At 40.0% G+C, this 26,985-nt stretch overlaps 1 protein-coding gene across 3 annotated transcripts in view; it reads left to right on the top strand.

Annotated features, from left to right (window-relative positions):
* WWOX (WW domain containing oxidoreductase) overlaps positions 1–26,985 on the top strand; it is a 487,168-nt gene that overhangs the window by 359,073 nt on the left and 101,110 nt on the right. The window contains exon 9 of one of the 3 annotated variants that reach the window (XM_069026694.1): positions 24,319–25,716. The exons of 1 other annotated variant lie outside the window; for it this stretch is intronic. In XM_069026694.1, the coding sequence (XP_068882795.1) occupies positions 24,319–24,354 (36 nt within the window). In that variant the 3' untranslated portion in view covers positions 24,355–25,716. Of the gene's footprint in view, positions 1–19,788; positions 19,940–24,318; positions 25,717–26,985 lie in introns of those variants that run through there. One more of the 3 variants, XM_069026691.1, reaches the window with a different exon arrangement.

The following is a 26,985-nucleotide window of genomic DNA, read 5'->3' as shown; positions in this document are numbered from 1 at the left end:
TCCCCAGCCCTGAGTTGTTACTTTGTCTTATCTTCATCAGTGAGCGGTGTAAGGCCTAGGTCAGGGCCCCATTCAAGGTGTGGTAGTCTTCTCTGCAGTTTTTGTAATACAGTTTTAAAAGTCCTTTAAGAAAATGTTTAAGTCATAAACTATAATATTTCAGTCTCTGACAGATGGTCAGACAAAGAGTGAGATTTAAATTCATATAATGTTGCTGTTTATAACGTGAATACTTTGGACATCTGTTTAAAGTCTAGTGTTCTAAATGGATGGGAGCCTTCCCAAGGCAGGGCTTATAAAGCTTTATCTGTTACACAAGGGCTGCAGACTGTAAAGGTATGTCTTAATCAGCTATAGCTTGGGTCTTTTAATATTTGAGTCAGTAGCAAAACTCAAAAAAATATGTACATGGCAAGTGATGCCATAACCAATGGAAAAATAGATGGATTAAAGAAGTGTGGGTATATATCCTAAATATACATATTATAAGTACTCCTTTTCATTCCATACCCTTAAAAAGTCCTTGTAGTGTATGTGTCTGTGTGTGTGGAGGTGGGAAACAGAACAAAAGCAAATTTGCTGTCATGGGCTTGTATCTAAATGTTCTGTTTTAAATTGAACGGTAACAGAGTTGCAGCATAACCCACGTTGTGTTTTCTACTTCTGCTGGAGGATCCATTTTAAATGTATTTTTATACCATCCCTTTTGGATTAGTTTACATTATTTTTCAGAACTCAGCTTCACCTATGTTTATAATTTATATTATTATCATTACTATTTGTTGTGCTGGTTTATCTCACATTGTGTTTGGAGAAGAATTAAATTTTAATTAATGGGAAATTTGGAACAGGACCATTTAATAAATGTGTTTTCGTAACTAAAGTCTAGCAGTCAGGATGGAGTAGCTTTTAGTTTTGTTATCAGTTGAGGTTACTGATTCTGTAACTAAAGAATTGACAAACACTGTAGGTAGGGGGTGATTTGATTCATAGTGTACCTCCAGTGAGATGCACTGAAGAGTTAATTTGTTTTATTTTACTTTTTTTTTTTTTTTTTTTTTGGTTGGTGCATTTGGGACTCAGCTGTTGTTTCCTCTGGGATTAAACAGCTGTCAGCATTGTTAATGACATCAAATTCATGCATTAAAATTCTCTCATTCTTCTCCATATAAAATGTGGATGTGGAAAGCACTGCCATATCCCCCTTTGTGAAGGAATGAAAATCCAAGGAAAGATAACAGCACTTATTACAAAACCACAGACCGGAGCTTCTGTTGATGGAATCTCGTAATGAGTAATTAAGCTACTTTGCAGAAGTCAGCGCTGTCACGTTTGCAATTGGGTATTTCCATTCCCCTGTGGATACAGCTGGGAAAAGACTACTAAGGTGATAAAAAAAGAAAAATAGAATTGTTCTAGAAATATCATCTTTGTGAAGCTGGAGGTTTCAATGCAAAGTGGCTATGAAAAATTAGCCTACAGAAATAACCTGTCTGGTGTAAAAGACATTGCTTTAAAAATTCATCACTTATATCATCTGATAAACAAAAAACAATGAGGTTTTATTATCCTAGAGTCTCACAAGGATATGACAATGGCAGGTTTATTTCTTGGATGGGCTGTTGGCTTTTCTTTTTTTTTTTCTTGAGCCTTTTGCTCTATAAATGAAAGTTTTCAACTCTCAGTGTTCAGTTCTGTAGTGCTGAAAACATGTTATGGGAAGCTTGTGGCCTTTGAGGGGAAATTATCTTTTCAGGGGAGGAAAGAATTGAAACAGATTTTTTTTTTTTTCTGTAAAGTTCAAAACATTATTCATGCTTTTAAACTGATATATAATTCTTATGCCCCTAAGAACTCCAATTATTAAAAATAGTCCTGAATTTTCACTAGTTTGAGTGTTCCTATTCTCTTTTTAGCTCTTTTCTGTGATTTTTATGGTTTGTTAAGCAATTAACTTACTCTTAACTTTCTTCTTTCAAGTAGCTTTGTTTTTTTAGAGGCAAAAAAAATTAAGCAGAGAGCATAGCTCTCTGAATGTCTTTATCCTGCTTCCAAGAAGTTGCTTTTGTGCACAAGTACCCTCGTTTTTTTGAATATCCCCCTATGTCAGCTGTTACAGTGAAATCAAATTAAATTAAGCCCAATGAAGAAACCAGCCTGTTAACAAAATGAATAGGTAAAGTAGTCATTTATTGAATTCAGTAAAATGTACTGAAATATACAGGAATAAACCAGTTAATTGATTAACCAGCTTCCAGATCAGATGGTGAAATATGAGTATCTGATGAATCAAATTAATATAAGTGTTAAGTGACTAATAGCAGGAATCTTTAAAACATGCTATGCCTTCTTAAAAACTGGTTCTGTGAAAAGCTAGAGTTTATTTTTTCACAGCTATGCATTTGGGAAAGCCTCCAGTTTATTAGCAGAGCAGTGGATGGAGGTGAAGGCACAATTTATTTTGTTTTGTTGAAGCACTAACAGTGGAATAAGCACACCACTGTATTAAATAATACACATGAATGTGGTGACTATTGTAAGATGGATTTATTTAACTTCCTGCTTTTCAGTGAGATGACTCCCAAATTCAGTTAAGTATTGTGCTGGTTGTGTCTTTTTGTAGTTAATTTAATCATGGGTGGCCCAGAAATGGACCTGTGAAGCTCTGTAGTGTTAATTTATACATCGTTCTTCATCGTTATGGAAAATGTGCCCTTCTGGGGCTAATGCTCACTAGTTTTATCATTAATGTGCATTAATAATGTGTAAAATTATTTTTTCCATTGGCTTGTATTTTCAGAAGAGGAAGAAAAAAAAATAAAAGACATAAATTGGAAACATTCTCCTATGTGTGCCTGAAGTGCAAGCAGGCCCTACAGATTCTGAAGCTTGTTGTGTTCCAGGAGATGAAGGCGTGAAGCTGTGAGTGACACTCAGTCCTTTGTATAATTATCTTGGAAAAGGAAGGGCTTGAAGGGACACTGCGAATGGTGTCAGAAAGAAGAGCTTTAATTCTGGGAGCACAGAGCTGATCCTTCCCTATAGTCCCTATAGCTCTCCCTCCAGATGTGTCACAGTGTCATCTTTTTAACTCTTGGGTGAATTAAGACAAGTTGATAGGGCATGGGGGGAAAATTTGACAGTAACATCTACAACCAAGAAACCGTAAAGGATTGTAACCCAGGGGGTGAAGAAGAGGTTGTGTTTCCCTTCCCCAGCACAGTTGCAGGTGTTCTGTGTCCAAGTTTTACTGCCTCTCAAAGCTGCCAGTTATAAAAGGCATTGTCAGCATAATGGGAATGCTGTCCTGATCCAAGCTGTGGGGGAAGGAAGCTGCTTGTGGATGTTGTGGTGCAAACACCCTGTGTGATGTAGGAGTGCAAGCCCACGCTGGCCAGCACTAATAAGGGTGCAGTGCAGACAGTTTCTGTCTCCCCCTGTGATTAAAATTTTCTTTAAGCTTCTGTCCTTCCTTGAGTAGCACAAGTGCTAAAGGCTCTCTATTAAAATGATTTTGAATCATGACTTGGTGTCCCGGTTTCAGCTAGGATAGTGTTCATTTCTTCTCAGTAGCTGTTACAGGGCTGTGTTTTGGATTCAGAATGAGACCAACATCTCTGGAAATCATTTGATTTTTTTATAGTCTTGAGGGGAGAGAAAAGAAAGTCAAATATGTCTTGATTGCCTAAATTCATGAGAAACTTTAGGAAATGCTGAGTAGGTATTTGCTTCAGCAATAGAAAGACCTAGAACCCATTCTGCAGTGTAGACAAGTAAAACATGAGTTTTATCCCTAGTCTTCGTGATATATATGTGATGAGACAGTCTAAGCCTTTTTTAAGTTGTTGATTTGAAGCCAAAGAGGTGCAAAATGAGTAATTTGGAGTTCTGTATGCCATGTCAGGTGTAGGGAAATGATTTCCAAATGCTTTCACATCAAGCCACTAAGTGCACAGGAAAAAGTCTCTAAAAAAATCACACTTTATCAGACATGCCCTATTAATTAGGGGAATAAGTCCAGGTAAAAAATATTCACAAATACTTGAATAACTGTCAATTATTTTTTCCTCATACTTAGCAGGGACCTATGCGTGGGAGTGTGCCCAATTTGAGTGTGTGTATTTCTTCTCCGTGGGTAATACAGTAGTTGCAAATCTTTCATTATCTCAAAGACCTGCATTGCTCTGAAAGATGTATATTTAAAAAGATGCTGGCAGTAACTGCCACTGACAACCAGCCCTGTTTGAAATAGACTCCCTCCGTGGCACTGTGTGGGGAAGGCTCTGCACATTGATCTATGGATTTTTCATTTGCTTTCAAATAGTCCTACTTGTGTGTCTGCAAGGAGTGAATAAGCAAAGTTTGAATCAGTTTGACTTTGGAAGCATGATTCTGAGCAATTACCTTGGGAAAATACACCTCCTCCCGACTAAATAGATCTGTCAGGAAGAGCCGGAGTGCGGCGTGCAGCCCCTGGAATACACGTGTGCGCTGGTAAACCGGACCCAGCCAATTAAACATCAAAATGTTGGCTGCATTCAGTTCACAGGAAGACTTATGTAAGTTCATTTTCATAGCGTGTGTATGTGTCTTTAGACTCTAACTGACAGATTCCCACAGTGAATAGGCTGGGGAGATATCAATTATCTGGTTAGCTGTGCGCTGCCATTCTATGCTCCGTGGCTTTCTGACAGAAGCAGGCAGAAAGCGAGAGAAGCAGAATAATTCTGGTTCAGCAAGGCTGTTCATATTTCAGTCTAGGAACCTCAAATCGTTGTGAATAGATGGAGAAAATGGTCATTTTAAGCCTGACTGCTGCAATTTCTTTTATTAAGAGTGTGTGAAGTGCTAATGACTGTTTCACCCCAAAGTAGGAACCCCAATATATCAAAATCGGGCATTTGAGGGTTCAGTAATTTATAGTCTAATATCAGTTTGAATCGTTCACCTCTAATAGCACCAAATAACTTTTATCTCATTATCTCAATGTATTTTACAGAGCAGTCAGTAGTATATACAAATCCGTGTGATTTGTTAGAAAATAGCTGCTGTATCCATTGTTTTAAATCGTGTGCATGCTCCAAGCATAGCCTTGAGTTTCTGTGTGTGAGTCTGAGAGACTTTTATTGCTGCTTTTTTCCATCCTTATGTATGTCTATTTGGTAGGACGTTTATGTTCATTAAATGTTTGCAATTTCCACAGCAGCATGTCATGTACTGCTGCTCCCCAGCTGTCACCGAGGTGGTGCTGTGCTCCTGACAAGGAACCCACGTCTAGTCTTGTCAGGGTGGCCATCACAGCCATTACACTTGTTAAGCAAACTAGGCAAGAACCCAGAGCACCAATTTCTAATGGACAGTTCCTGTATCTGTCACATAATCTTTCCTCTCACTGCGGGCAACTCTTAGAATTCAAGGAAGATCAGTAAATAAGCCAAGTATGAGCAGGCTGCTGCTACACAGAAATGTAACGAGAAGGTTTGGAATGATATGTCCATGGATTCCTTTTGCACAGTGGCCTGTCTTCACTCAGGTCCCTCTGAAATGCTTAGAGACTCCTTGTTGTTACACATTGCTATTTGGTTTTCTCAGTGGACTTGTGGATGCACATGAACGGATTAATTTCCATTTTCAGCCTAATTTTTTAAAAATATCTTTTATGCTATCTGTTTGGGCATTTTTTTATCTGAGACTGAAATCAGCCTAGCTATCAAGTTTCTGGGTGAAAAACTATAGGTTAGGCAAGTTCCAAGATTTCCAGGAATTCTGCTGTACTTTTTTGCTAGAGTACTGTATGATGTTATGGGTGTAGGCAACGAACATATAATTAACATATAATAACATATAACATATAATGATGCTTGGTACCATCATTGTAGAGGCTGGAGTATTAATGACTGTCTTGTGTATCTCAGATTAAAGATTGTTCGGGTTTTTAGTTCTCCAGATCACATCCCAGTGTTCAGGAGTCCCCACTCTTTTGGGGAATCTTATGGCTTCTGTAACCTCTACAACTCACAGCTGATAGTGAGAGTAAGGGGAAAATAAGTCTTTGGCTTCATAGCTCTCCATCTAGAGACCCACAAATAGGCTGGATTTACCACAGCACCTCACATACCTTTAATTTTTAGTTTATGCAGACCTTTCCTCTCAATAAGAGGCCCATCTCCCAAGAGCCACCCAATGAAAGACTCGCTCACCGCCCATTTGCTCAGGACTTTTTCTCTCCTCCCCCCTCTTCCTAATTTTTTAATATAAATGCACATTTTCCCCTTTTTGGGGGGCAGAAATGTAACTTTTGTAGGAGAGCGATGTGTGTTCAAATGGCACATTTTGCCAGCGTTACATTTGATAATTTCCCCGAGATACCGGAGTTCCCTCCTAGCAATGAGTTAAGGCGACAAAGGGAACAGGGTTTGTTTGCAGGAAGCGAAGGATAACGGCGCCTAAACTTTACTATTGGTGGCGGCGGAGGGGGCGAACGGGAGGCACGGAAAATTGCTTTTTATAATTAAAAAGGGAATCTCAGATGTTTTATATCTTGAATATTTACAATAAAACCTTCAAGTGCTTGTCAAGAGGGTAATGTGTCATTACCAGGAGCCTTTGCCTCTCTTCTCCTCTCGGACATGACAGTGCAGCAGGATAAGAGAAGAGTAATTATAGTTCAGCAGGGCTGCCAGGTGTGATAAATGGGTAATCAGCACACAGGAGCCCCGGTCCTCAAAGGAGGACTATTACAGTGTTATCAGCTGCAGGCCCGCGTGTGCGGCAGCATCGCGCAGAGACCGAGACGGGCCCGGGGCTGCTCAATGCGGCTCCCGCTGCCAGCCCTGCCCGCTCCCGGCCGTCACCGCTCCTTTGTGCGCCTGCCACCGCCACAGGAGCGAAGGATGAAAGGCGAGAGGGGGCTCCTCGCCTTCGCTTTTTGCTAATATTTACTAATATTTACTAATAAAACACTGCCCCTCTCTCCAGGTGAGGAGGTGTGCTGGTGCCTCCATGGCTTTCCATGACAAGGTGATGCGGAAAGCCGGGCTCCCGTCCAGGCTGTTCCGGAGGATTTGACCTCTGTGTGCGCTTCTCCTGCTGCCCCTTCGGGTTTAGCTTCGCTGCACTGGGGCAGAGCGTTCTCTCACAAACAAACTTGGAGATAATCAGCTTCCTGGCAATCCCGAAGTCTCCTTGGTGTTGGATCACACAAGCTGAACTGTGGCGCTGTCCGTATCCTCCCTGCGCTGCTGCTTGCTCAGTGTGTGCTGGTGACGAGATTTATCTGTTTGTTATTGCTGGGAATGGTCGCAGATCAGAACAGAGTAAACAATTTGGTTAAAATTAATCAAAAACCCAATTCAACCAATCAGTGCAACATTGATTCTCTCTACTTATTTATTTCCTTTCAAGTTCGGTGCTACCAATGGCAGCACCACAGTAGGAATATTTAAAAAAAATTCTTAAAAATAATTCTTGTGAAAAAGTGAAGATGCTCTGACTATAATAGATTGTTATTAAGGGAAAGGACATAACATGCCTTGGAAAAACTGGAGGGCCAACACTTCTGATGCAAGGTTATTTTTACAATACTTGCATTTTTATCGGTTGATGTATTTTAACTGGAGCCCTGACAATAGTCACAAAAAATTATTACTCTGGCATGGAGCTACTTATCTGACAAATGCAATGCGAATGGTCTTGTTCTTATCAATGAGATCAGATTTCAAAAAAAATGAGTACGAGGAATGAGGCGTTGCTTTGTGAACAGATAACCTTGCAGGCAAACTCGCAAACCTGAATAAAAGGATGTCTCTATGAAATAATCTGTGCATAAGTGCAATCAGGTCAGACTGTAATAGACAGCGAGGGGGGTGGAATCAAAAGGGGGAAAAACTCATTTCATCACAGTTAATGGCAAGGAAAAGAAGGCAAGGAAGGACTTTCTTTGGAGCGGAGCTGTTGCGACAAAGACCAGGGCTTCAGCGTGTCATGCACCATTTGCTGGTGCACTAGCGCTCTTTTCAAGAGCTGTGAAGCCATTATTGTAATGTGAAAAAAGTAGAAAGAAATACTCCCTCCTGGTCACTGGAAGGGCAAATGAGGTGCAGGCTTTTTTTTTTTTTCTTCCTTGTTTTTTTTTTTTTCCCTACACTGTTTGTGCAGAGAGGTTTCTAGATTCCCCCTGGTAAAGCTCCACTGGGATGCAGGAAAGATCACAGTGCCCTTATAAACAACACTTCTTGGCACTGTTTACCTTCTTTTGTGACTTTGTTGCCTGTGAAGGAGGATAGGAGTATCAGAGGTCCAATTGCAAGGAACGTTTTCCCTTTTGTCTTTGAAGGAGTAGAACCTTAGAATATTCTCCAGCTGAAGTTTCACAGTGCATTTCTGTGGTTTAGGTTTTAAATAAAAAAAGAATCTCAGTACATTCCTGTATGGTAAAGTTATCTAGTGGTGATAATAAATCCAATATTCTTTGGATTTTGTGTGTTTTATTAAAAAGAGAAGAGAAAGAATCCTTTGTTCCTTGGCATAATGCAATCCTGTCTCTGAACAATTCTAATTTGCAAACCAAGTACTTTGTAAATTGTGAAAACCTGGTTATAACTTGAAGGCTGAATAAAATGGGTCATCTTATAACTGAAAGATAAATATAGATGTAAAATAGTGCCACAAATGTCTTTTAAGCAAGAAAAAATAAATAAATAATAGGTTTCAGAACTGGCTTGTTCTTGTATAGTTTATGGGTAAAGCAAGATTACACATACAGCCCTGCAGCCGATTCCCAGGACTGCTAAAGTGTGAAGAACAGGAGTGACATTCTGGTCTTCAATAAATCACTATAAAAATGTTTATGAACCCTGCAATTTACTGTCTTTTAAATGCAAATTGAAAGGGGCATCGTCACAAGTGTAAAGGAGACCTGCAGTGGCCTAAAGGAATTATAAAATGTTGCAAAAGGCTTCTGAAATTGTGTGATCTTAAATGGTTCTATTTAAAAAAATGATTTCCCATTTATACTTCTGTGACAGCTTTGTTAATTTATTAAAGAGATCTCTGTGAATTGCAGGAAGGTGTTTATGAGCACTGTGCTTCACAGGAGCTGTTCACGGGGCTCTCAAGGAGCTGCAGTTTAATTTGGCAAGCTCTGGGGGCAAGTTTGCTGTTCACCTACAAGTAACGTGGAAAGCCGTGGGGGTTCAAAAATGTATAAAGCAGTGGTCTTGTCTGACAAATTACTGGTAAAGCAGCAAAGATTTCCTTCCTCTTCCCAGCTCCTCCGTGCAGTTATCTGCTGTGAAATTCCTAAACAGAAAAAATGTGCTGGATGAACAGATCAGCATCCCTCGGTTCACCATGGATGAAGGCAGACACTTGAGGATGTGGCTTAGGGGTGAACATGGTGGTGGTGCTGGCTTGATGTCTGGGCTTGATCTTAAAAGACTTTTCCAACCTTATTGATTCTGTGATTCTAAGTCCAAATTGGGTGAAGAGAGACTCATCTTTCTGTGCTGTGGCTATGCTTTCTCCAATGGAAATGAACACATTTCCACTTAGACATTTACCATTTTATCTAGAAAATATTTCTCTATGTGGAAGCAGATTTAATCCCTATAAATCAAGCGTTACAGAAGGAGTTTTCATCAGTTGGATGGGTTACTTTCTTCTTTTGTTCCATTGATTGGTAAATTTTTAGTTTCGGTTTGTTTTTTTTTTAGCTAAGAGCCATGATTTTCTCTACTTGTGTGATCTATTTGACGCCAAATTTGATTTTTTAAAGAATAAAGTATTCCTTGAGACAGTATGGGATATGAATGTGTGCAGTTGGAACACTGTAATTGTTTGCATAGCTTAGAATTCTCCACAGCCTACTTCATCACTTCTGTCTAATTTAATGACAAATAACCATGATGGACTCACATGATATTCATGCTGTGTGCAAGGAGGATGTGAGTGTATCTGGCAGTGGATGATGCTACTTCTCCTGTTTTTCATATCCTTGTACTCCTTAAGTAAAAGGCGTGGGTATCTGATTTCTGGCAACCCTTAAGTTAAATATGCTGCTTTGGCACTGACAGATTATTTAGCCGTCAGAAATAGTTGGAGAATGGGCTGTCAGGATCCAAAGTCTGTAGAACATCTGCTTGTCTGGCCTGGGCAGCTTCTCAGCATCCACATGGTGGAGGATCTTTGGAAACAAAATGACATAAATTAATTTGGAGGGTGTGTGTATCTGCATGACTCTACCCATGGAAAAATGATATTGCTTGGCTCTATTACACTGCAGACTTTCTAAGCCCCAAATAGAGCAGTAATAGTTTACAACTCAATAGCATCCTGGATGTAGTGGTGTTCATTTTGTTGTCATGCAAAACTGCTGAAGTGCTCTACCTCTTCCTGCAGCCCTATGTCTGCCTGGATATTGTCTTTGTAGCAGGGTTTAATATGTAGGTATCTGCTTGTCAGGATTAGAAGTGTTGTAATCCAGTGTTTTCAGAAAAAGTAAGTCCTTTTCTGTTTCAGACCTGCTTGAGCCAGGGGCTTACAGCAATCAGGACCTTGTCTGGAGTCATTCTGACCCACAGCCAGCCCCCTCTGTGTCCCTGTGACCAAAGTATCTCCTTGTGTGTCTGTAATATTAATTGAGAATATGTAAAATTTTTGCATTAATGCAGGACCAGGTTTTGATACCTGGGTTTTGGGGAGGGCTGGAGCATGTGTTGCTGCTCAGTAGTATTTCATGCTCATTTTCATCTGGCAATATCAGCTCATAGTTTAGAGCAGGCTTTGGAAGAGCTGGACTCCTCCCCAGGAAAATGACTCAGCTCCCCACCTTTGCATTGCTAATACCCCATTATCAATGCCATCCTGGCAGCACGTGGAGACATTTAGGAGCTGTACTATGCACCCATAATCCCACAAGCTTGAAACTTATGCAAAGCCCTCGGAAATCACATCTGTGTTCCTTCAGCACTGGGAAGGATCAAAGACTCACCTCTGCACAAAGGCTCTCAGTAGCACTGGATCAAATGGCTTGTCACTGTCTGTGCAGCTGCAGGCACGATGGAGAGTCAAATGGGACAGGGATTTGCTAACGAGGAGCATTAACATGGACCTGTTAAATTCTCTTTCTAGGATAAGACCTCGTTTCTGCATTTTAAGTGCAAGTAATGTGCTGCTCATCAGTGGAGGGAGAGGAATGGTGCATCTCTAGTGGTGGCTGAAGGCAAGTGTGGGTGAACACTTGCCAAGCTGTACTTAGTCTTGACATGTGCTGCAGCCTGGTAGAGTGGGAGTGCTTATGCACAACAGCTAAGTTTGATTTTCAGATTAATGATGTGCATGGAGCAGGGCAGAAGACTTTGCACAGTGAGTTCATTAGTTAAGAGTCAATTGACTGATGTGGTGTCCTGTTACAGCGTCCCACCATGAGAGTGCAGAAAGTTATCAATCTTTAGGGGAGGTAGAAAATGCTTCCTTTGTTCATCTATCCTAAAAGTATGCTTAATGACTGTGATTCAGAGCTATCTAACATGGTTTATTTCAGAATCTGTTAGTCCAGTTTTACCAATACCCTGTGTACTTCCAGGTGGAGAGAACACAAGAAGCTGCATCTGGCCTGTCTACTGAGAGGAAGATGTTCTAGTCACTTATGCATATCACTTATGTCCTGTATATAAGACTAGTTCCTAGCTGAGCACTGGCAGTGAGCGAGGGAACTGGGGGTCTGTTAACAGTCTCATGCCCAAAACTAAACAGAAGGAAGATCCAGAGCATGGGCTGTCCTGTTTCCTCTCATTCTCCCCCTAAGATGAGCAAAGGTTGCTAAAACAATGCTGATAATGAGGTTTGACCCTCTCATTACCCTCAGCCTCTGCCTACAAACCATCTGCGCTGAAAATCCCTGAACTCCACCCAAGGGGTTTGAACTTGGAAACTGTTAATCTTCCAAATATGATGTAGTTTCTGGCATTATTTGCTTCCTAGCCCTTATAATACTCTGCTCCTTTAATGCACAATGGCACTCAGTCTCAAACACAGCAATGTAGCAGCACCAAGCCATTCTTCCTTCCTCCCGGATTCCTGTTTCCCCTTCCTTCCCTGGCTGCCCAGGGGTAGCAGCAGGCAGTCCCCAGTGCATTTATGGGTGGGCTCTGCTATGCCAACGGGGAGCAGTAAATAAATGACACTTGGACTGTTGAGTGCACTTGGGATAGCTGGGAGCAGCCAGGACTGCCCTACCATCAGTGTCAGTGTGTGATGGAATGATCCAAGCACAGTCCTCAAGTAACTAGCTGTTTCAGAAATCCAATCCCTGTTCTGGTATTCCTACCAGGATAACATATTTACTTTGTTAAGCTACTCCAGGTCTTTGTGACCGTGTTCAAAACCTGTCCAAAATGTCCTTTGCCTATGAAGGTGCTCAAGCTCGTTTCTGCAGGTTCAGGTTGAAACCACACTTCTATTTGCTGTCTGTGGATATGTGTGAGTTCCTGGTATTTGTCATAGGGATAGGGATTTGCCCCTCTGTCCTTGGGCAGGATTTTCCCTCCTGCTATAAATTTGCAGAGTACTGTGTATCATTTCCCTCCTGGCTGCCACCCTGTGCCTCATAAGTGATTGTACTCTAGTGGGGAAGTGATTTGTATGTATATTTTTATAAAACACTTTGGGATCCTTGGGGAAGAAAGTTGTTATATAAATGTATTTCCCAGGGGAAAGTAGTGGAAATCTCATTACTTGGAACATACAGCGTATTTAAAAGTGGGTTTGACAAAACACTAGAAAATAAAGGAAACAATCCTGAACTGGCACTGGGATGGTCTAAATGATCTAGCAGATATTTTCCATCTCTGATGTTTGTCTCATGATTTTATTCAGTGCATTGGAAAAAGGGCATGAGGAATGATAAAGCCATGCACATATAAAATATGTTTCAGGAACACTGTGGCTTATTTTAATATAACCTTTAGCAAAATACTGTGGTTTGCTTACTTGCTGATTTATTTTAGGTAGTTCAAAATATTTCTGTTAGTGATCTCTTTGAAATACTTTAGGTGGTGCAATGGATTTGTAGCAAAACACAGCATGCAACTTGAGTGTACTCTCTGAAGCCAGGTATTTGGTGCCAAGCAAAATTTGTATGTGTAGCTTCTGTTTTAAGCAATTATATGGTTGTAATACATAGTAGAGAAATTAAGTGGAAGTACATTTTGCCCTAAGGGATTACTGTAGCTGCTGGATTTCTTTTAAACAAGTTTTGCCCCTCAAACAGTAGGGTTCCTATAATAAATCACTTATGTAATCATCTGCAGTATATTTTAAAAAATTACCAAAAAAAAAAACCAACAAAAACCAAACCCAAAACAAAACAAAGGAAGAAAGGAAATGTCAGTTGGAAACAAATGGTGAAGTAAAGGTTTGCTATAGCAAGAAAGCACACTCACCTGTTTGGAGGGAAGTGGTTAAACAGGAGCTGAGGAGTCAAACAGAGAGAGGCTGCTCTGTGGCTGGACGCAGTGTAATGACTTCACTGCAGTAAACTGCTTATGTAATAAACTGCATGGATGTCACTGGAGAGTAACCAAAACCATCCATCTGAACCATTTCTGAGCTCACTTAAATTAATAGTGATCTTCTCTCTGAAGGGAAAAATTGAAAAAATACATCAAGAAATGCCACGCAGAGATGTTATGAAATAAGACTAGTGAGGTCATTAAAGATAAGCCTTCCTTGAGCATGGAGAAAGGCTCGAGTTGTGATACTTCAGCCTTCAGAAGCTGGTTATCAGTCTTCAGCCAAGTTATTCTAGCTGCTATTTACTAGTTAAATAAGAAGTGTACAGTGAATAAGAGTCTCACCTAATTGACGTATAAATTGGCCAAATGGTTTTCAAGACAGTTTATTTTTAAGTAGTCTTGTTTTGGCTGCCATAGCTAAGATATAGTTTTGTATTCCTCTATAAGATACAGAAAAATGACAGCTACAACCAATCAAGCTGCTGTGTTGTGCAATATGTCAACTCCTTTCAACAGACCCGATTTCCAGAATAACCTTTTCCCCCAGACATTTGTTTTCCTTTGATTCCAGTGATGAGACCCAAAGGGATTTCATTCAGAATGCTTGTGAATTCCAGCTTTGGGAAGCCATAAAAAGAGAGAAAGAGTGGCAAATTCAGAAACCAACGAAATTAAAATGCAAGTTCCAACTGATCATTTGCAAACTCTTTTACGAACTGGTAGCAAATTTTTAAAGAAGAATTCAACAGTTAGGAGAACAGGGTGATTTCTAGTAGTGCCTTTTGTACATCAGATAATTTACTATTTGCTCATGAATGTCCACTTTTTCCACTCTATGATCTAATTTCTGTTCATGCCCCGTATGCAGAAGGATAATTTACCACTGAACCTCTTGTGAGATGTCAGCCTTGCTTACAGATAGGTTCTTCCTTGTTCCCTTGCTCTGTGTGGCCTTTATTTGTCACGTGAGATTTAGAGAGTTCTTAATATCATCTTTCACCCTTATTTCCCTACTTAAACAAATAAACAAGCAGCTCCCTCCTCAAAAGACTAAAACCAATCAACCAAGCAAAAAACCCCCAGACTCAACAAAAGCTCTCCAACAAAACCAATATCACTTTAAATATTTGTTAATATTTACATAATAGTATTTGTAAAACACTTCCAGGTCTGTGCTGGGAAAGCCCCACCAGTGAGGGATCAGCTGCCCACTTGTTACAGGTTTTGTAATAGTTGGAGCTTGCTCTGTGAAATAAAAATTGGCATATAACCAGGGATCAGCCTTAAAATTATAGTCTCTGGTTTGTTCCCATGCTCACTGAGCACCTGGGAGTTCAGTCCTTTCCACAACTGGTTGTTTTCCAGCAGGGAGTCCCTCTACACCACCTCCTATTCCTTCTGTAATCTCAGGCAGCCTTCCTCTCATTCACTTCTTTTAACGGTGGAAAAAAATATACAATAAAAAAAGAGAGAAAATGTTGATCTCCACAGATCTCAATAGATGTGTTTCAAGAGATTTAAAGAAGCATTTTCAGTGGTATGCTTTAGGGATATGGTTTTTTTTTTGTCAGAGCTTATTGCTTTTAGACCTTTATTTTTTAATATTTTTTTGTGCTCTAAACATAGACAAACATTGCTTACATCTTTATATGTTTACTGTGGCTCAAATTGCTGCTTTTAGGGTTTTAGAGAAGTGCTGGTGATAAGTTGTATGTTTTTAGTTGTAGTCTCCTCTTGTTCTCATCATTTTGGTTTGAGTAATTCTTTTTTTTCTAACAGATGGTTTGGATGTGGTTATTATTTTCTGTAGTCAGTTCTTTTTCTCCAGTGCTCTTGGTTGAAAAATTCATATTTATGCTATGAGGTACAAGTGATACTTAATGATGAGTACAGAAGAGGCTCAGAGATTTCAAAGCACTTGGGTAAGAAGGTAGACTTGCAGAGAAGTATTGAATTTAGTGGTCATAAAACAAAACACTTGCATCGTTTAGAATTAATTTTATTATGTATACTACAAATATAGTGTCTAAAATCATTCTAATGCAGAATTTAATCTTTGTGTTTTCTAGTTTCTGTGGAGTATATCTGATATCATCTGCTCCTCCTTTTGCTCTGTTACAGCAGACACTGATGACTTGGCAGTAAAATAGTATCTTAGACAAACTGTCTCTTTCAAAAAGTGTTTTTCAAAGATCATAAAAATTTAAATAAAAAGAAATGTGTGAGAGATACTATTCACTTAGCTGTTTTTTCCCTCTGATCTTTTTCATAATCTGTGCTTCCCTGCACCAAAGGCTCTTTTTTTCTAAGGGTGTGATCTGTATCCCAGACCAGGCTGCACTGCAGGCCAAGCAGAGCATTCCCTAACCCTTGTTGCGTGTTTACTCATGTACTGTGTACAGAATCTGAAGACCATTTTCATATTATTTAAGAAAAAGAAAACAGCACATAAAAGCTGTTACAGCCATGCAATTCAGTAATGACAGGGAAAACTGAAGAGTACCTGTGCAAGCCTCCGTGCTGAGTGATGAACACACATGGTAAATATGGTGCTGCAACTGGATCATGCCCATTGGACCAGTCATCCTTGGATCATTTAATGAGCAAAGAGTGATTGTCTGGAAAAAAAAAATGCAAATCTTCCTCATGCTGAAAGAAAATTCACATTCCCCACAACTAGGGGGAACAACTGTGAATGAGAACATCCTTATCTTATGTCTAGGAATTCCCTTTCCAGTAGCTAAACATGACTATTCAGTTTGTGAGGTTTCAATAATAAGCTGAAACAGGGAGCAAAACAATTGGTAGGTCCTACTTTATCTTAGTCAGGGAGAGAAGATATGGAATATCATTGCCTTTCCCTTGGAAGATATTTCAGTTGTCTTCTGCCTTTGCCCTCTGTAAAACTCAATCCCCTGTGAGAAATTCAAATCTATGAGCATGGCAAGGACATTCTGGAGACCAGGCAGCACATTTGCATATTCTCATAACCATAAACATATATATTTTCCATTTGTGCCGTGAGGTTCTCCATTCATATTCTAAGTGGCAAAAGCTTTTAGCTGTGATTGGGCCCAGTCCTCAGTGGACAAGAACCAAGTGTATTGCATGGCATTTATTAATCTCAAAAAGTTGTCTTTCAAAACATGTCTAAAAACATATGGGAGTTATGTGAAGCAAAGCAATTGCACGTTCATTTGTTATTTCAACAAGCTCATTTCTTATGATTTCAGTTGTATAATAGATGGGGAGCTGTTTGCAGGTTTTGTTGTCATATATTTTTCATTTGGTTCCTTGGGTTAGAGAAGCGAAAGGCTGAACTGAGGAGTGGAGGGTGTTACACCATCTGTAGGGTTTTTGCCTTCCCTTCTCATTCTTTGGTCAGATGGCACCTGAAATGCTTCTCAGCAGTCACTTAGAGCCTGTCAGTCCTGCAGGGGTCACTGGGGATGAAGCCATCATCTGATGTGCAGCTCTTGGCATTTGGGGTTCCAGGCAGGCGTATTTCTGTGTATAGAAAGGTGTATTTCTGTCTGGGAAATCACTTGTTGGATTTGTGAACCACTGAGCCATGTCCAGCATGAGAGATTTTCAGCAGCTTCCTCAGTAATCCTTTACTTGCAATTGCCCTATGATGGCTCATTGTGTTGGTTACTCCTACAATGGATTTATGAAGTACTGTTTTACACAAGAAGATATTTACTCTGCAACAGTTGAATAAAAGCATTTCTCCAAAGCCTATTGTCTGTTAATCAGTGCTCCCTAAGGAGAGAAGATACATCGCATATTTGCTGCCTGTCATTTTTAGTTTTGGTTTTCTCTTGTACTTTTTGTTTATGTGCTCTCAACAACCTTTTCCACATTGAACAGAATGAGTAATTTTGTGAGCTGAGCACTAAGCTGTGGTTTGCATGGACTCCTTTCCTACCTACAAGAAAATGTTCCTACCTGATGAGAGAGGTCTCCTTCCTAATCCTGAGTGTCACAAGGGAAAAAATAGATGTTATTTTTTTAAAAATTAGAGATATGATTGACTTGGTAGCTGTTTAAAGGATGACAATATTATTGCAGACCTTTGGAGATCTGTAAGTACCAGGTACCAGAAGTTTGGCACAGAAGAAATCATTTGACCTTCATGACGTATGTACCTAGTGATGATTTGGCCATGGCAAAGCTATATTTTCATGTAAATTTTATCTATATGACCAAAAAGAAATGGTACAGAGATATTCAGTACATATATTTTAACCTTATAATCCTTTTCTCATTGCTGACATTAACTTTAATTTAAAATAATGCAGGTCAATATGATGGATTGAGCGGCTTATTAATAATATTCTTTGTGCCAGGAAAGAACTTGGGAGGTCAGGCTTATTAAATGGGTAGAGAATGAGAGAAACTCACCTGGGGCTGGTTCTGAAATGGGATTTGAGTGGGCTGTGTATTGGTAGAAAAGGGTGCAGGGGAGAAATGAGAGTTTTCTGCATTTGGCACTTCACTGCCTTCCACCAGAGCTGGTGGGGGCCAGAGGAGGAGTGCGTGGCACAGGCATATCCATGACCCCCACGAGACTCCATGTGTTAGGAATGGTAACACTTGCTCCTCCAGCTTCTGTAATAATTGTAGAGTCATCACACAAAAGCCCTGTGGGTTAAAGTGGAAGTAGAAATTTTCTCCTGTTCTGAAGAAATTCTATTTAGCTGGATTTTGTGTAGGAGGGATGCAGTTATCACCTCATCCGTGAATCTGGTCAGGATTATTTTTACTTTCTCAGTTGTGTCTCTTGGAAAAATGAGAATAGGATAAAATGGTAAATTAACAGTTTATATCCTGGTTTATAGTGGTTGAACTTTTGGCAAATGTTTTGGATTTAGGGTTTTTTTTTAGTGCAAGGAAGAGTGTGCCATGCATCAGTCTTGTCTGACATGCTTTGCTGTAGGCAGTGAAGTTGAGCTGACAGTTCAGTGGCTTTTGTTGAGAATACCTGGTCAGAAATACCTATTGCATGCTCTGTGATGGCTTCTTTTTAAAAAGACTAAATATGAAAAAAAGTAGTTTGATATATTCTCACCAGCCCATCTGACATGCCATTGAATTGACTTTGCTGGGAGATATCCCATGTTTCATCCCCTTGCAGCCTTCAGAGCCATGTTTGAGGCAGCTCAGATATTTTACTGCCTTTTTATTTATTTTTAAAGGGTGTCAAATATTCCTCATTTTTCACATATTTCTTTTCTCTTTTAAAAGAGTGTCAGAAATACTGTATTTCCCATATATGCTCTAAAGATGAGGCCCAGGGTGGCCTCCCATATCTTTGTGCCTTATCTGTCAGCTGTGCTGGAGCTGGAATGATGTACACTGGCAATGTGGGTGAAGAACAGCCATCCATTAAAGGAGAGCTGAGCTGCTCAGGTTTGCATTTTAAGTCACGCTCTGAACTAGACCAAGAGCAAACTGAAGCTTGAAAACAGCTGGAGGAAAGTTTGGGAGCTAAATGCCCAAACAGCAGGTGTTGTGAAGCAGCAAACAAGCTCATAGCCCAGTTCTTCAAAAATTGTCCAGGGAGTCCCGTTTCACTACTTCATGGATAAACGTGTAAAATGTGGAGAACAGCAGCTGTGCAAAGAAAAATAACAACCTGATAATCAGGCTCTTGTTGGCATTAAATAGTTGTGAGAGTCCAGTGATCCAGGGTATCATAACTATTGTGTAAAATGAAATATCCCCCAGTGGCAACATAAAATTTCTCCCCTCCTTAGGAAGGTCATAGGGGAGAGCTCTCCTGATCTTCTGATGATATCCAGTACCATTATTTTCTTTTTAATCCTAATCCAGACAGAGCTATACACTCCTGTATTACTTAGGCATCTGTGCATACATGGCTAAATTAGTTCTTAAGAGTTTGGTTGCCATTTAGATATAATATTTACATACATAGCTCAGCGTTTATGACAACAAAGTATGCAGTTAAAAGACTGACATTCTTACAAAGCCTTTATCAACCAATATATCATCTGGTCTGTCTTGACAGAGTGCAGGCTTCCTAGTGATGCTCACAACAAAATTACTCTGAAAGGATGCAGTTTAAAATTGCCTCATCACTGATACTTTTTGTTTTCATTTTGTTTTTCTATGCTAAAATATATTATTCATGAAACTTGGGCAGTGAGTAATCTAGATATTTGTGAAAATTAATGCCTGTAACTATCTTTGAGCTGGGATGGCCCTATTTCTTCTCTCTTTATCCTGAAATTTTCTCTCCAATGCAAAATAGGCCTTACAACAATATAAAAGGAGTGGAAGAGTAAAAATGCTTTTGGACTGAAGTTTCCAACTTGCTCCATCCCAGGACTCTGGCAAAAAGCATGGACTGGCCTAATGAGTGAGTAATCATATCAGGAGAAAAATCACAGCTTTGGACTTTATAGAATTGGAAGGGCCCTGTTCTGTCTTGCTGGAGTTCTGTCATGTGAGTATCTCTATTCCTCTTCACTTGCCTCACTCTGTCAGGCTCTTGAGTTACAAAGCAACGAAACCTCCTCAGAGAGGCTTGGAACCACTTCTTTCAAATGATACAAAACTAATCTTTAAATCTAGCAGGATTTCTTTTTTTGTATTTTAGCTGCTAAATTCCTGTCACAGTGGAACTGAGGAAGAAAAAGCAAGATGGTTATCAGAATTGTGTGATATTAACTTCCATTACTTCACGACCTGCTGTGAGCAGAAATGCTTAGATGTAAAAGCAAACAGAAATCCCTGCTAAGAGGGAAGGTGTTCCAAATACACGGGGTGGGGTTAGCATCAAGGAAAAGTGCCAGTTTGGAGAGGGGGAAACTGTGTATAGGCTGTGCCATAATGAATGGTTATTTTTCTGCAAGCCACTTTGTGCAAAATGAAAATATTTTCTATCTAGAAATGATTGCAAAAAACAAACCCCAAAACAACCCAAACCCTGATTCTTTTCCTTTCCACTTGAAGATCAATATTTTTATCAAGTGAGCATATTCTGGAAAACACAACTTGATAGTCAAAGGTACCAAAAACCTATTGTCTTTAAAAAAAATTAAATGAAGTACAAGTATTCAGAACTATTGAAAACAGTGTCCTTGATCATTCATATGATATATGATATATTTTTCTGTTTGTTTCAAGGGAAAGCATTCAGAAGAGCTCACAGGACATATATACACGTATAGGTGTCATATAGAACTCATGGGAAATGTTCCAATGCCTGGAGCCAAAGAGAAAAGATTTCCTTCCACTGACAGCTGGGCCAACTCAATTGTGGGTTTTAGGACTTTTGTGTCAGGGCTGGAGGCTTCCTCCTCCTTAACTATGCTTAAAATTGGAGAAGAGCCAACCTGAGAATATTAGAAGAGCAGGGGAAAAAATTAATGATAAAAGAGAAGGGAAAACCTCAGCCCTATAAGTAAATGCCACTTGCTCTGCACAGAAGACACTATTAACTTTGAGAAGTTGGAGGATGAAGTTTTTAACCATTTAACCATTTAATTCAGGAGATCTTGGAAATTGTATTCTAAAATGTACTTATTAACACTGAAAGGAAAAGATAAAAAATGGTGCAAAAAAAAGGTGATATAGAATGCTGCTTAAAAATGTATTTTTGTTATACTTCCATATAAATGTTATACTGGAAAATCTTTGAGAGAGGTAGCCTGCCCTTTAAACCTTTAGGCATTTATGGCCTTAATTATGCTTTTCACCAAGATTTTGCATATTTCATATTTCCTTTTAGAGCTTTCAAGAGTCTCAGTTATTAATTCCACTGAGGATTTATAGGTCTTCTGAATATCCCTTAAGTATAAAGATTGTAGACTCATCAAATACTGTTTTCTTCCTTTAAATTTTTATGATTTCTATATCAAACAGGCAACTGCAGTTTTAGAGTTGAAAGTGCAATATTTATTGCTTGAGGTTCTCTCTACCTTTCCAAACAGAAGCAACTCCTCCATTTCTGCAGTGAAATCTGTATCTTCAGATGTGGTGACAGAATGCACACCAACGATCTCTAATTCACAAGAACAGGCAGTTACTTTTCATATTGCATGGCCAAAACAGTGACATCTCACCTAAAGATGCTATTTATAAAGTGAGCCACCTGCAATGGAGAACAGTGTTAACCAGAAGCCTATGAATAAGTCATGGAGCCTAATTTTCCATTATTACTGCCGTTGTTTAAAAATGCATGTCTAGCCAGGACTTTGTAATGATTTTGTATTACTTAAAAAAACTTGTACAGTTTTTTTCCCTCCCTCAATTATTTCATTAGTTCTTCATTATCTTCGCTCTCCTCCAGTGTTTGTAGAGCTTTTCAAAACTAACCTGACAAAAAGAAAAAAAAAAGAAGAAAAGGAAATTTTATTTTTTTTTAAATTGCCCCTGAGACTATCAATGCTTCAGATATTTTTATGCTTCTTTCTTCAAATGCTTTCACCATGTTCTGCCTTGGCATCTGTAGCAAAACCCATTAGCTGTGACAGGTTAGGATGCCTCTACAGGCTTCACCACAAAGGAACTGAATGAGTGCCAACCATTATTCCATACCACAGGCTACACCAGCTCTCTGAAGAAGGCCAAATCTGTAACTCTGCTCTTTACTCCTCAGTCCAGTGGGGGAAGCTGCTATGACAATCTCAGTTGCTTGGTAGAGGATTTTTCACTCCTGGCTACACCATGGTTTTGGTTCATTAACCCACAGGCGACAAGGACATTCCTCACTCAGTAGATCTTTTGCAGTACTTATGTAATTTCTTAGCTTTAGAGAGTGCTGTAGGTGGAAGACACGATATACTAATTAAATTGAATTTCACTGACTGCAGAAACTCCACCATCAATATGAGCCAACCTGTACTTTCTGCATGTCATTGTACTACTGACCAGGTACTAAACCAACCCTCTCCAGCATTTCCAAGTGGGCCCCAAACTTACTCGACCTCTTGCCAGCTGTTTCCACATAATGTGTGGTGGGATTCATATTCCACATCCTACATGGGGATTATTCCTGAGATGTCACCATTAATGTCACTGAGAACAAACCCCACAGATCCTCACGGGGGAGTTGTCGTAAATTGGTGTGGATGATTCATTGCTGTATTAAATCTCCAGAATCCCCTCCCATTTAGAGATGGATCTCATGTTCTTGTGTTAGAGGCTGTGTTTGACAGAACATTTTGATGCACACAGAGAGGAGCAGTGAGGAATTAATGGCATGATCCAGGCTGGAAGGAAACAGCAACTTCATAATTTCCACACTGACAGCTTTGTTTAGATGAAGCTGTGATTGAAAAAGCCATAAGCAGACTGTGCAACATCACTGAGGTTAAGAAAATTAATGTATTGAAATCACAGGAAATAGATGTTGGTATTGCTGATACAGACTGACCAGATTATCTTCATTCTGTCCCCCTCCTGCCATACCAGCTTGATAATAATGATTTTTTTTTTCTGGTAGCAGAGTTTTGCAGTGTTCTGTTATTTTGGTTCCACATGAAAGATCCAGTATAAGCCAAATATTTCCTTATGAATTTGAGGATGAATGATCTGTTTTCCAGAAGAACCAGCAGCAAGCAAAGGCAGTAGGATAGCTGGCAAGATAATGCCCAGCCTTTTGGTAGGGTTTCTTCCATATAAATCTCAAATAACTGGAAAAAGGTGCATAAATATTTTTATCCTCACTTTAAAGAGGGATCAGACGAGGCATAGGAAAACTAAGTGTTTGTAGATGAAACAGAGAAAGAGCTGGAAATGGAATAGGTTCAGCTCTCCTGAGTCCCCACTCGCTTCCCTTTCCCATCGTTGTCCTCAGGCTTCTTGTTTTGAATGCTTCCTATCAAAGGGGTTTGGGAAATTTGGTTATAGTGCATATTCTTGTTGAGGATTACTGATTGCAGAGACTTGGTCCCCCACTCCTGTGGTTCCTTCTTGTACCACTGAGCATCTGCTTGCAGAGGCCTCTGCACGTTCCTGCTGCTGCTCCTCTGCAGAAAGCCAACAGCTCTTGGTTGGAAATTCAGCACAGCCACGTCCCACTCTGGTTGTCAGTGCCCAAGGAGGTGCCAGTTGCTGCTGAAAAGATGTGATCTTAATCAAGTCTAGAAAGCATGAAACGTGCCACTTTTTCCTCTGTTCCCTGAATAAAAAGGGAAGCTAATGAACATGAGATATCAAATGAATTGCAGGATCTGCCAGTTCAGAGGTGTTGATTCCTCTTTAGCATTCTCTTTGCTTCCACCCACCACAATAAATTCAGATTAGGTATTGAAACATCCAGCTGAAAAATATTCTTATGTTTAGTGCTGCATAACTTACATTCTGTCAGATCATCTCAGGTTCTGGTACAGGGCACCCCACAAAGTGCTGCAGAAATATAAAAAGAACTGGAATTAGGTTGTGATCTCATTTGTCCAATCCAAAATTTTGACAGATGTGTAATAGATGGGATTTCCTCTTTTGGGAAGGTAATTTTTAATTATCCATCCTACTAATATACTTAACGGCCTTCACAACTCTAATTCTAACATCTTCACATTGCTAAAAATCCAGTTAATTTTAATTCAATTTTTCAAGCCCAACAGTGCTCTGTTACCTGCCATAAAGGGATTATTCAGCAGCTTTAAAAATTATGTTGCAGGTATTAAGTCCCTGGATGTAGGCCCTGGAGTTTTAAGATGGACAAGCCAAGCTGAAATTCATTAACATTTTGAGAATGACTAGTTTTAAAACAAATTTTAAAATGCTGTTGTGGTTTTTTTTTAAATAACCTTTTTTACTTTATATTTTTTAGCTGCAGCTTTTACCCAAGCCTGATAAATATCTATAAAGAAAGGATGAGCTGTGCTAAAAGGATGAGGAATGAAAAACTGTTTCCACAGACACTTGTAGAGCTGAGACTCTCGGAAGCCTGATACCTTGACTCTCCAAATGAGTATCACAAAGAATCGTTATACAGAGAGGAAATCTATCGTCTCTCTCTGAAACTTCACCCAGCCCAAGAGGTGTTTTGCCGGTCTTGAACCACTGCTTATACAACATTGCCATTATTCCAAGGCTTTAATTCTTAGAAGTTACTGTGTAAAGTCGTGGCTCAGTCAGTGTGGGCTGCCAGTGATCTTATTTTCATGCTAAAATAAAATTATTGCTGCTCTTTACTTCAGTGGATATAGGATAGGCAACCCCTCTGAGACTGATGAGGGTTTCTTCCTCCCCATACAATGATCAGCAGAGTAACCAAAGCCTGTGACAGTTGTTCCCATTCGTATCCATGGAGGACAGAGAGATGAACACTACACCTACAAGATCTTTTATTGCAGCTGGAGGGAAAAGAAGAAAACAACAAAAAAAGAACTTTGAAGTTCTGCTTGAATTTCTAGGCTAGCAAAGATAAACCAGCTTCCATTAAAAATGTTTAAATTGAAGAAATATGATACAGGAATAGGTGAGAAGAGAAATGAGCAGTTTGGGAAGGACATTTCTTCAATTTAATAACTTAAGGGAATTAAAAGGGAGGGAAGGGCTGCACTTCAGAGGTGTTTTGGGGGAAATTGTTTCCCTGCAGTCTGGGAAATCCTGTTGCTTCAGCGTTGCTTCTGAGGGGTGTTTTACTCTCAGATGTTCTTTGGTGCCTTATCCCAAGCAAACCATGCTGTTTCCCTGCTTTTTTCCTGGGACTCCTGAGTCCAGGCTTGGGCTGTTGGTTTGGCTTTTGTTGGAACCTCCCAGGAAATGGGGTCAGCACAAGTGAGGCAGGAGGGTGCTGTGGAGAAGGTGTGAGTGAGCTTGAGCCCAACTGCAGGCACGTGGGTAATGTTCCATGGGTTACTCAGCAGGGTTTGGCAGCGTGGGGCCCGGGTGGATCCGGAGTACAGGTTGGGCCTTGTTGGAAAAGGATGTGGAACAGGAAAGGCTTTGTGATGATCCACAGGGTCTGGTCTGGGGGGCAGGTAGGGCAGCTCACTTGCCCTGTTGAGGTTGAACTTGGACATCAATATGGATATGTCCCGTGGCTTGAGGTGATCCCACTCTGACCTGGCCTAGGAAAACATGGGCTCTAGCAAGTCAGATTAATTATCCATATCTATGTTTACAGATAGAAAAGAGGTATCAGAAACACAACCTGCATCCTGTGAAGTATCAGGGGATCAATTAATTATTTTTAATAAAACGTGAGTTTACTCTGGATTAGAAATTCTTTTTTTATCCTAGTATTTTTCATTTAAAGTTAATGTTTAAAATCTGTTAAATAATTAAAAAAAACGGATATGCTTAAGCATATTCTGCTGACAGTGCACTGAGTCAGTAGATATTTCACAGCCAGTACTATGGCTTGAATGCAGATGATTCATTCATACTTCAGGCACACTTGGTCCATGAGTCCTTAAAAATATCGAGTCCATTTTGGCTCAGTAGTGCCATCTAAAAGTTTACAGGGTGCGAAGTGTTCCTCAAATTGTTTGAGTGGAGAATTACACTTGAAGATGAAAGTGGCTGCTTTAAGCCTGGCTGCCCCTCAGGGGAAACACTGCAGATGGATAAGACAGAGGGAGAGGTGGGAGTGCAGCCACCTTTAGAGCAGACAGGGTGAGGGGAGCATCGCTCACACATCACGAGTTTCAGCGAAGGTGTGGTCGAATCCACAGCCTAATGGCCAAATTCTCCTATTCTAAGCAGGACTTGGCTGCAGCAGTTGGTCACTTTGGGCTGACTGGAAGTGGATCCACTCTGATTCTGTTTGCTGTATCTCATGTTTTATTTGCTCAGGTTTTTTCTCTTTGGTTTGAAATCAGGGCTGAAGCAATGAGCCTGCCCTCCTCTGCCAAGGGGAATCCTTGTTTGATTCCAGCCCTTCTCTGCTTGGGAAACATCAGCAGGGCTTTCAGCACAGGCTGTCCTGCTCCCTGTCCTTTCCTCTAGTGCAGCAGAGGCTGCACAAAGCTGTTTTATTTCCATCTAGTCTGGGCTTCCATAGAAAAATCAGTGGGGAAACCAAATTGGCCATTTTCATGGGGTGCTATCAGTATTTAATATTTTGTTAAAGCTGGGAGTTAGCTGGGTCAGGCTCTCCTGAAGGTGCTGGAAGTGATTTTGTCTAAAGAGAGGTGAAGAAGCAGAAGTCTCAAAATGTCTTGTTTCAGCACAGAATCATGACAGAATTGTTTGAATTGGAAGGAACCTTAAAGATGATTTAGTGCCAATGCCCCTGCCATGGGCAGGAAACCCACCCACTAAGTCATCCTTGAGCCTCTTTCATCTTCTTTCCTTTTTGCCCAGTGTTCATCTTCTCTTTTCTGTCCCCTTCTGAGAGAGCATCTCATTGCTTCAACAAAGGGAATTCTCAATGTTTAACAAAATATTTTCCTGAGAAGCACAATAGGCAAAGCTGGGCTGTTTTTATTCCAAGATTTAATGGATTCTGATGTGCTAGACTTGTCAGTACAGAATCACTCCAGGACAT

This window comes from Aphelocoma coerulescens, chromosome 11, assembly GCF_041296385.1.
Source record: "Aphelocoma coerulescens isolate FSJ_1873_10779 chromosome 11, UR_Acoe_1.0, whole genome shotgun sequence".
Taxonomy (NCBI): Eukaryota; Metazoa; Chordata; class Aves; order Passeriformes; family Corvidae; genus Aphelocoma; species Aphelocoma coerulescens.
This window is presented reverse-complemented; position numbering and strand designations above follow the sequence as displayed.